The sequence below is a fragment of the Sorex fumeus genome, unplaced genomic scaffold, assembly GCF_029834395.1.
Source record: "Sorex fumeus unplaced genomic scaffold, SorFum_2.1 ptg000072l, whole genome shotgun sequence".
Lineage (NCBI taxonomy): Eukaryota > Metazoa > Chordata > Mammalia > Eulipotyphla > Soricidae > Sorex > Sorex fumeus.
In genome coordinates this window covers 8423847-8434227 of record NW_026606129.1, presented here as the reverse complement: position 1 = coordinate 8434227, position 10381 = coordinate 8423847, and the positions used below count along the sequence as shown (strand labels likewise).

The 10381-nt window shown below is 66.9% G+C and overlaps 1 protein-coding gene across 2 annotated transcripts in view; it reads right to left on the bottom strand.

Annotated features, from left to right (window-relative positions):
- Positions 1-883: 883 nt before the first annotated feature.
- Positions 884-10381, bottom strand: part of MTMR14 (myotubularin related protein 14) — a 29684-nt gene continuing 20186 nt past the window's right edge. Inside the window, exons 11-19 of one of the 2 annotated variants that reach the window (XM_056129763.1) lie at positions 9979-10064; positions 9818-9894; positions 9688-9724; positions 8217-8287; positions 7944-7999; positions 7666-7807; positions 6996-7175; positions 3448-3603; positions 886-1432 (exon numbers count right to left, since the gene is read on the bottom strand). In XM_056129763.1, the coding sequence (XP_055985738.1) occupies positions 1249-1432; positions 3448-3603; positions 6996-7175; positions 7666-7807; positions 7944-7999; positions 8217-8287; positions 9688-9724; positions 9818-9894; positions 9979-10064 (989 nt within the window). In that variant the 3' untranslated portion in view covers positions 886-1248. Of the gene's footprint in view, positions 1433-3447; positions 3604-6995; positions 7176-7665; positions 7808-7943; positions 8000-8216; positions 8288-9687; positions 9725-9817; positions 9895-9978; positions 10065-10381 lie in introns of both variants that reach the window. The other variant, XM_056129764.1, reaches the window with a different exon arrangement.

The following is a 10381-nucleotide window of genomic DNA, read 5'->3' as shown; positions in this document are numbered from 1 at the left end:
TCGCGGCGCGGGCACTGTGCGGCCGGCGCGGCTCCGGCTGGCAGCGCGGCCCCGCCCGGCCCTGCGGGTGGCCCCCGCCCCATTGGAGCGGCGAGCCGCCGCGAGCGCCGCCGGACCCCCGCGTCCCCCGCGCTCCCCGCTCCCCCCCGCAGCCCTGCCCGGCCCCGGGCACTGTCCGTGGTGCTGAAGCGCTGGCCGCACTCGGGGGCGTGGGGAGCCTGTGCCCGAGGGGGCTCCCCCTCGACTTGTCCCGCCCCGCCCGCGCCCGGCCCGCCCAGGGCTCCGAAGAGGGAGGGTTCGGTCTGTTCTGAGCCCTGCGGCCTTGGGCAAGTTACCCCACATCTGTCTCATCAGGAAGATGGGAAGGGCAGTTCTTTGGGGTGCTGCAAAATCCCCCCAAGATCACCCTGCACAGAATTCAGCACTGAAGGTTCGCCAGAAATGCCCAAGAACTGTTGGCCCTTTTCTGTCCTCCCTCAGACCACCTCTCGTGGGAAGGGTCAGCGTGTGGCTCCATGCTGCTCCAGGCGGACCCCGGTGGGGAGGGTCAGCGGGACGCCCCCATGCCTAAGGCGGCCTCTCAGCCCCGGGCTCAGGCCTTCTGGAGAACTTGTTAGAAATGAGCCCCTCGGTGCCCACCCCAATTCCAGATGGCCTGGGAAGAAGAAAATTCCTTGGCGGAAGTCGGACCACCTTTGCCACTGAGTGTGTCTCCTCCATCCCAAGTAATGTCATGGGGAACGCGGGGCACAGCCATCTCTTCCCACTTCATTTGCAAGATGCCGCCACCCCCCCAGCACAAGGAATATGAGGCTCTCTGGTATCGCGCCCCCAGAGTGCAGAAAAGCAGCGGTTCAAAAAGACTCATTTTATTTTGTGATCTGTGTCCAACTGCCTCATTCTCAGTGCAGGTGCCCCATCCTCCCCGGGAAATAAGGGCCGGGGCCGGGGGTCTTCCATGAACTCACGGCCTCCACGAGGTCCCAGGAAACCCCACACCCCCCAGAACCAACGGGGCCCAGCAATGTGGGTGAGAGGCAGTGAGGTGGGGGTGGTGGGCAGTCAGGAAGCGGAGGTCGCAGAACCTTGTCCTGGTTCCTGCTAGGCTTTGGGGCTGCCCTGTACATCGCGGGCAGGGGGGAGGTTTCTCCCCCCACCCTGGCTTCGAGGGACCCCTGGGCCAGGCATGGCTTTGGTTCCGCTCAGGGCTCAGGTGAGAGAGGAACAGGAACTGCCGCGGGAGGTGGTTCAGAAGGCGCTGCTGCCGGTGCCACGGAGCCCCACGCCGCGGACGAACTGCTCCAGCAGACCCCCGATTGCGGCTGAGGGGCTGGGGGCAGCGGTGCGAAGCCCCACGGTGCTGCTGTAGGCCGCCAGGAAGGCCGAGCGCACCTCCTGCAGCCGGCTCTCCCGCTCGCTCAGCGCCGCCAGCCTGCGGGCAAGAGAGAGGCAGAGGGTGAGGGGGCCCCTCGGGGGTTCCTGCTGGGAGCTGGGGCTCCTGGGTGACCCTGGGTCTAGAAGGCTGGGGAGACAACGGTGCCTGGCGCCCCATGCAGGGGGGAAGCGGGGCGGGCAGGAGTGCCAGCAAGTGGCTCTGGGTAGCAATGAGGCTCAGCGATGCCTCCTGGGGTCACCCCATCAGGAAACCGAGCTCGGCTGTCAAAGGCTCCGCCCTCTCGGAACAGGACAGCCTGGCCGGAGTGAGTTCCGGGAGGTTCTTCGACAACGTGCAAGTTTTCTTGTTTTTAAAAAGAAGCTGGAGTATAGGCCACAGGGCTCCAACGTGCAGCCAGAAGGGGAAGGACGCAGACTCGGAGGTCAGGGACACGCAGGGCTCCCCGGCTGCTCTCCAGGGACCAGATTATCTGGGAAGAGCCGCTTCCTATGTGCTCAGACTAGACCTGCCTGGAACCCCCTCCCCCGAGGGTCCTCAGAGAAGCCTGGCAAGTCCTTTCCGGGACCATCAGAACCTGCAGCCAAACTGCTGGTCCCGACAGAGAGCAGCCTGAGAAGGGCAAGGGGCATCTCTTGGCTCTGTGGGAAGCCCAGGTTACTGCTTTGGCTTTTCCTCGGGTGTGTAACCAGGAGAAATGCTGAGCTAGCCCTTTCCAGGGACAGCCAGAGACCCTCAGGCTTGCTTTCTCACAGGCCCTATTTCCGGGTCAACTAAAGAGCAAAACCTAGACAAGAGGGCCCCGGGAGGCCAGGCAGTGATGGGCAGCCGGGTGCAGTGACCACAGGCCATTTCCTCTAGGGAGATGCTCCCGGACTCAGCTCTGGGCAGCGTCTGGGCCGTCTCCCTGACAACAGATGGTCAGGCCCAGCAGCCCAGGTGACAGCGCGGAATCCACCTCACAGGGTCTGAGACCATGCGGAGGAGGGCCCAGCCCTCCCAGGAACCAGCCAGAACGGAGTCTCGGCCCGTCCGCTCGCAGCTGCCCTTCTCAGTGACCAGAGCGCGTGACGTAGGCTCGGGAACCTGTCAGAGCAGCGCTTGCCTGTCTGGCTGTAGCAGGAAGGTCTGCCTGGAAGGCAGACAACCACCTTCAGCATCCTTGAAGACCTGCCAAATGGGCCCGGAGCCACAGCACAGCGGGGAGGGCGCTGGCCCAGCACGTGGCCAACCCGGGCGCCATCCCCGGCACCCCAGATGGTCTCCCGGTGCCCACCAGGAGTGGGGAGCACAGAGGCAGGAGTAAGCCCTGATCAACTCCGGGTGCCACCCAAGGAAGCAAACAACCCCCTGCAAATCCCACCCAAGGCCTGGAGAGCGTTCAGCGGGTTGGCGCGCGGGGCTGGGCTTGATCCGCGGCCCACCCCGTTCTCTGAAGAGCGACGCAGCGAGCAGGGAGCTGGGAGCAGCCCTGACACCCACAGGACGGCCACAAGCCCAGAATCAACTGAAAACCTGACGGGTCTCTCCGCGGGAAGGACCTGGTGGCCGAGGAGGCTGCGCGGGCACAGTGCCCCTGGCTGCTGCCCAGATCCATCGAGGAATCCCTCGGCAGGGAGCGGCTCAACTCCCCAGAGGAATGTCTCCCAACTGGCCACGGCGGGGGACGGGACTGGCCTCCGGCGTGGGCTGAGCCCCGGAGAGGGCGGCAGGCCCCGCTCCCCGGAAGCAAGTAGAGGGCACACAGTGGGGGCGGAGTTAGGCTCCGGGCAGGGGCAAGCAGCCGTGCGGCTCCACACTGACCCTCGCTGCCCCGCTATCGGCTTCCGAGGAGGCACGTGTCAGGCTCAGCCTGGGCGGAATGGAATCTTCGGGAGTGGAGTCCCGTCACTTCCCAGTTTCCCCCAGCGGGCTGGCGGCTGGTGAGAGCAAGCACCGTCACAGCGGCCCCTCTGTCCTGGAGGGTCGCCCCCCGCGCCTGCAGCTGCCTCGGGCCTGGCCACCAGCCGGTGCTGATCCGGGCAGGGGCGCACCTGCCTTCTGCAGACACTTACAGACAACTGTTAGGGAGCTCATCCGGGAAGCTGAAAGGGAGAGAAGAGTCGGGGTGCAGGCCAGCCCGCTCCTGAATACTGCCACAGCCCGTGACCATCTGCCAGCTGCCACAGTCTGTGGAGAGGGAGGATCCGGGAAGGGGACGGTCCACTGATCTGGGGCAGAGAGGAGAGATGAGGCACAGTCAGTCAGGCCTGGCAGGGCGGCGGGGTCGGGGCACACGCTTCTCTCGTGGAGTGTCTGTGCGCGGACAGCTGGACGCAGTGACCGAGAGACCAGAGGCGGGTGCGGCTGGAGGAGCAGACGGGCAGCGGAGCCAGGGCGAGGCGTGGGGCCGAGAGGTGAGCCACAGTCTCCACAGCGCCAGGAGGAGGGGGCAAGGCTGGGCACCCGGGAACAGGGACACAGGATCCTCTCCATGGTGGCCGAGGGACCTGGAGGTCACCGGGGACGAGCCAAGAGATGCTGCAGAGGATGACGGGAGGCAGAGTGGGCCTGGTCTGCATTCACAGTGGCCGCTCAGCCGGCTCCCTGGCGGTGCCCGGGGGCAAGGGAGGCATTAGGCGCGGAGACGCTTCCTCAGGCCCTTCCCGGGGGCAGGGGAGCTGCCCCCCCAGCCGAGCCCTGCGCTGCGGCATCACACAGGCCCCGAGGCCCCGGAGGTGCAGCCGCTTTGATGCCGACCCTTTATTCCCGATCCCGGAATAGCAGGCCCAGCTCCGTAGGGACCAGACAGAGCGCGAGGGCGCCACAGGGCGGGCACGGGCGCCTGGCACAAAGCCTTCTGCACCTCCACCTCTGAGGTGGGCGCGGCAGCTGGGGGCAGTGGAGAGACGTGCCTGGGGCCCTGCAGAGGCCAATTCTGAGGGGCCAAGACAGCAGGAGCCGCCTCAGAGCCACCGTGGTCTCCACGATGCAGGTCAGGACCCAGGACGAGACGGGAACGGGGCGGGGGGGCCAGAGTCGGGGAGGGTCAGCCCCAGGCTGCCACTTGGTGCAGGGGCAGGACTGTCCCTCGCCCGTTGCCAGAGGGTCCCTGCCCCCAGGCAAGGCAGGGCTGCAGCCCCTGGACCCCAGATGCTTCCGGCTGAAGGGACGCTCAGTGCCCAGGTGTGAGAGCCAGAGGCCCCGCGAGCCAGCCGGGGTGAGCCGGCTACAGGGACACCCCAAGATGGATGGAAACGTCACAGGGAACGCTCAGGGCCTGGGGGGTGGGGGTGGGGTGAGGAAACGCTTGGTCAACTGCAGCACAGGCGCCAGCCTGCACCGGGCCGCCGCGTCTCCCGCCCACACACCCGTGGTCAGCGTGGAGCCACGGTCCACCTCAGGTGGCAGCGGGCTCCCGGGAGGCCAGGTTGCGGCAGCAGGCTGTCGCCGTGGCGCCGCAGCCGCCCAGACGCTCAGTGGACGCAGCTTCACAGATAGGACCGCTGGGTCAGGGATGGGCACAGTCACAGTGGGCCATGGTGGGGGCCGGGATTGCCGCGTGTCAGGGACGCCGGTGGCCCTCGCACGGAGCCCCGAGGGGTCACTTCCGCTCTCAGATGGGATGAAAAGACAAGTGCAGGAAGGAAGGCATGTTTCCCGGTTACAACACGAGAGACACCAAAAATGGAACCGGGGTCTGCCGCGCGCGCCACCTGTCAGACATCAGTCCTGAGCCAGGTGGAGGGGTGAGGAGGGCGGGAAGGGTACAGGAGCCGACCAAGCCACCCCCCAACCCCTGCCTCATTCACAAGTTCTCTGTGCACGTTTGACCCCCTGGAGACGGTTCCCACCAACGCCTGCGTCTGAACCCCTCACCTGCGGGGGACCCCAGGGCCCTCCTCAGCCCCAGCCAGTGGGTCTGACATGAGGAGGGAACAAAGGCTGGGCCCCGGCTGATCGAAGCACCCCCCGGCCTCTAGACTAAAGCCCTCAGCCCGACGAGGACAGAAATTACAGAGCAACGTGTCTCAGAGACAGCAGGACACGCTTCCAGCCCCGCCTGGAGACGGCAAGGGGCCTTTCCCGCCCAGGCCTGGCGCTCCTGCAACGGCCCGAGGGGTCTCTGGGGCTCCAAGTTTCCTCAAGCAAGGCTTCTCAGCACTGTCGCCGGGAGAAGGGGTGAGGGTGGGCAAGCGCTCGACTGCCCCGAGGAGCTCCCCCAGGGACAGTCAGCCGAGTGCTGACCACCCGGGCCCTGAAGAGGCCCAACTCAGAGAGAGGACTCTCCGTCTCTCGTTTTGGGGCCACACGCGGCAGTGCTCAGGGATCACTCCCGGCGGAGCTCGGGGGCACTAGCAGTGCCGGGAACTGAACCAGGTCGGCTGCGCGCAAGGCCGGCGCCCGCCCCCATCCCCGTCTCCTGGTCAGCGCGCACGGGCCAGCGTCCAGCCCCCCTGGCCCCGCACTCGGGCACACCCGCAGCAACTCCCGCTGAACTTCCTTCCCAAACAACCTACTTAACTTTGCCAACACCTCCCTTCCCCACGGAGGGCGGCGGCTTCAGAGATGCGGGTGGAATGTGGAGCAGATGGAACCCAGAGAATTCCCACTGGGGGGGACGGCGGCTGTCACAGCCAGCTTGACGGGAGGGTTTCTGTCCCCACGTTTCCCCCTCCGCACCGAGAAGCTGATTAACTGTGGTTACCTAAGAGGCAGGAAACTAATGACAGGATCCCTCAGGCGCTTCAAGATAAGAGACCAAATTAGTTTGAACGTTAATGGGAATACATAATTAGAATGTTCCCAATCTCAATAATCTAGTCTTTCAAGCCAGAATCTTGTCTCCTGGCCAGTCCAGCCTGGCTCTAAGCGTGGGGGGCGGGGGGGGGGGGGGTTGCCAGAAAACACAAGACAGAGCACGTCCCTGTGGGCCCAGCCTGCACCCCTAGAGCCCAGGCCTCTGCCCAGCCTCCGCAGGCCACCTGGTGCAGGCTGGCCTCGACGTGGACATGGGCAGGGAGGGGAAGCTGGGCACGGAGACCCCCGGGGAGTGGCCTCAGCCCAGCACCGCAACAGCGGACAGTTCAGATCTGAGCAGGACTCAGAGGCCAGAGGCCTCTCCCGCGTCCTCCAGGGGCCCATGTGAGCAAAGCAGGCATGCAGACGGGAGCGGCGCGGTGGACAGTCAGCGAGGCGCGGGGCTGACGCGGTCACGGTAGGGCGCCCCTTGCCCCCTGCCCAGCTGCTCCCCTCCGGTGGGCATCGGCCGCCCAAGAGAAAGCTCGGGATAGTGACGGAAGGAGAGTGCCAGAGTTTCCTCGTAAAGGACTCAGGCTCCAGGCAGGTCTGGGTAGGAGCAGGGGCCCGACACTCTGATCAGGGATCGCCCCGACACCCAGTGCCCCAGTCTGGCGCCTTGGCTGGGGCCTCAGGAGCAGCAGGCCGGCAGGGGCATGCGGGGGACGGCGAGGGAACAGCTCTTGGCCGGGGTTGGGAGACCCGCAGGCCTGCTCCCGCCCTACCCTGCTCGGGAGCGCATCTCCATCATCCTGGGAGCTCGGGGGTCCGCGGGAGCTGCCTGAGGACGCCTGGGACCTCGCAGGGCTGGAGGGTGTCTCACCTGGGTCTGGGCACCTCCAGGGGGCTGCTGCCGATCCTGAAGAAGCTGTCCGAGTGGTTCGAGGATGAGGAGCTGGAGGACCTGGCTTCCAGCAGGCCCGGCTGGCCGGGAGTACGGTCCTCGGTGGGCTGCGGCCGGCCCCAGAGCACGCTCTGCGGGGAGGACGAGTGGGCCTTCCTCCTGCAGCGAGTGGGAAGGCAGCTGTGGTGGCCTGTCTCGGCCCAAACCCTGGCCCCAGCACGCGCTGGGTCAGCGGAGCCGTAAGGGGCTCTCGGCTCAGAGCCTGGGGCCCGCCCCGGGGCCGGGAGCGGATCTTGTCTGCCTCAAGGGGAAAAGCCAGAGCGGGCGCAAGACTCCAGCAGAGCCCTGACAGCTGCACCCCTGCCGCTGCCTTTCCGGTTCCTTGCCCGGAGCAGGCCTCCCGCCTCACAGGCCGCCTCCACCTGGGAGCCCCCCAGGGTGCCCCTTAGCTCAGCCGACCCAGCTCTGCTGCTTCGTCCTCCAGCCACGGGGGAGCCCTGCCCCCCGCCCCCCAGCCAGATGGCTGCCTCCAGGCCCCGCTGAGACAGCAGGCTTGTGTGGGGGGGTGACCCCTTTGTTCCCAGGGCTCCCCAGGGTGGGTGCCCCGGGCCACCGCCGTGCTGAACTCCGCGCCGGCCTGGCCCCTTACCAAGCGGCCTGGGTCTGCGGCCCGGCGGGGACGAGCTCCACGGACTCGTAGGTGAAGCTGCCGGGGCCGGCGCCGGGCGAGCTCTCCAGGACCAGGGAGAAGTCGCTGCCCAGGCTGGTGGTGCTGCCACGGTCCTTCCGTCCTGCAAGAGACCGGCGGGCCCAGCAGCGCTTCAGTCCCTCTCCCTGCCCCTTCTCCACCCACAGACTGGGAAGAAGCGTCTAGAAAGATTCCCGTGTGCTCGGTACCCGGGGAAGTGCGAGGAAGGGGACACTCACTCATCAAGCAGATGTCCTCCAGGGTGAAGCCGTCCCGCGCGGGCAAACTCTTCCTCCTGCAGGCGCCCCAACAGACGGTTTTAGATGGGGCGGCCCCTGCTCCGCGCCCCCAGAAAGCAGCTCCAGGCCGTCCCCGGGGGTGGAGGGGAGGTGGCAGGACTGCGGGGCTGGGGCAGTGTGCACCTGGGACCCCCCTCTCCCCAGGCCCTGCCTTCCCAGCCCACAGGGCCCCTCCGGGTGCCTGGCCCGGGGGAGCGCAGCAGCGCCCCCTACCTGTGTGTCTTCAGAGCAGAGAACTCCTCAGAGATGATGTGCTTCAAAAAATTGAAGCAGAAGAAGAAAATCTGGAAGAAAGCGAAAAGCGGCCTGCCTGGGCGGGGTCGTGGCAGCCAGACGCCCTGACCCAGGGCACGGGGGAACGGCCTCTTCCCGGGATGCGAGTCCGTGATCTCTCAGACCCTCTCTAGACCCCACACACACGCTCCCGGGCTATCGGAGGCTGGAGTCAGGGGCCAGGGAAGCCTCTCACGGGGGGCCCGGGTGAGGCCCTGGGCTAGGCCCCAGCGCTGCCAGACGTGTCAGAATCAACGGTAAGAATAACAGCTGCTGCCGGGGAAGGGGGCAGAGTCCCCTCCTAGAGCAGGAGCCCCCCAAACCGTGCCGCAGGAGAAGGCGGGGTCCGGAGCACAAGCGGAGGAGGGTCTGTCCTCCACAGCAAACCCTCCGCTCTGCGCCCAGTGGCCGCACACCCCAACGCGGGCCAGGCCTGTCACCCGTTAACCTGGCAGGCACCCACTGGGGAGCCCAGGGAGATCTCTGGGAATAAGAGGGGAAAGAGGAGAGTCCGGACGCTGGCCTGGGGGGCTTGAGCGCCAAGGCCCACCTGACCCAGCTCCGACAGTCCCGTCTCTGGAGGCACATGTGGCCTGCGGGAGTGGGCCAGAATGTCCCGGAGAGCTGCGAGTGTCCAAGGGAGGCGTTTCCAGACCAGAGTCACTGTGGCTGCATTCAGAGGCCTCGGAGGACTCGGTGCCCAGGAGGTGGGCACGCAGGTGCGGGAGGGGAGTGGAGCCGCTCCCAGGGAGAACAGGGGGCGGCATGAAAGCCAGAAGGACCACCTCGGGGGGAGACACAGCTGCCTCAGGAGGGGACACAGCCACCTCAGGGGACACACAGTCACCTTAGGGGAACACCTAGCTGCCTCAGGAAGGCACACAGATGCCTCAGGGAGACAGCCGCCACCTGAGGAGAACCTGGTGGCTAGGCCCAGAGAGACACCTAGGAAGGGCTCCGTGTGGACACCAGGAGACCTAAAGTTACCTCATGCTCCAAGGTCACTACTTCATCCAAAGACCCCTGGATACTAGAAGAGACACCAGGCTTAGGGCCCAGTCGGGTCTGTGGTGGGGGGGAGGGGGGATGACAAGCATCTCAAGGAGGTGAAACCAGGCCCAGCTGCAAAAAGGGCAGGACATGGGGGCAAGGAGGGCCGGGCCAGTGAGGAAGGGGCCCTGGGCCCGCTGGCCATGCTGGGGGCGGACGGGTCGCTAGCGAGAGCCCTGAGAGGGTTTCTGGGCCCCAGAGCCAGTGCCAGAGGGCAGCAGGAGATGGACACACGAGGGGCCTGGACGCCAGGCTGTCTTGGGGTGCGTGCGGGGACCCAGCGGGGACCTTCCCGACGGCTCCCAGCACGGCGCAGCGAGGACGCGTCCCGCGGGTGGACACGGGTCCCCCTGGTACCCACCTCCTCTCCCTTGCTGAGCCGGTCCACCAGCATGTGCCTGCGGCAAGAGGGGCGGGTCAGGCCCCACACGGAGCAGCCCCCCAACACGGGGCCCCAGCCCCCCACCCCGACAGCGGCTGCCGAGACGCACCCGAAGAGGAACCAGTCGTAGGCGACCGTCAGGTAGAGGATCTCGGCGGGCTTCAGGGACGTGTGGATGAGCCCGTCCTGGGGACACGGGGGAGGCGCCGGACGCGGTCAAGCCCCCGCCGCCTCCCGGAGGGACCCCGCCAGCATGCCCCCGCGACTCACCGCCCACAGGGAGAGACGCAGCAGAGAGATGAAGAGGGGGGTCCGATCCCAGCCGGAGATACAGTGGACCAGCAGCCCGCTGTCATCTGCTCGGGCACAGGAGACCGGGCTGACGGGACAGGGCCGTGCCACCGCCTCCCGCCCCCCGGAAAGGCCTGCGGCATCCTAGGTTCTGACCACGGGCCTCGAGGTGTCCTGGGGGCTACGCTTTCCTGGACTGTCCATTCAGGGAGCTGACCCCCAGGGCAGATGCCTCAGGTAGGACAGGAGGTACACGGGGGTCCCCCCGCCCCTCGTGAGGCAGTCACGCTGGGACCTACAAGCCTACCCCCCGCGAGGCCTGCTTACGGCGAGGCCCAGGGGGCTGAGCTGGTCCCACGGGCCCGGAGGACGGGTAAGGCTG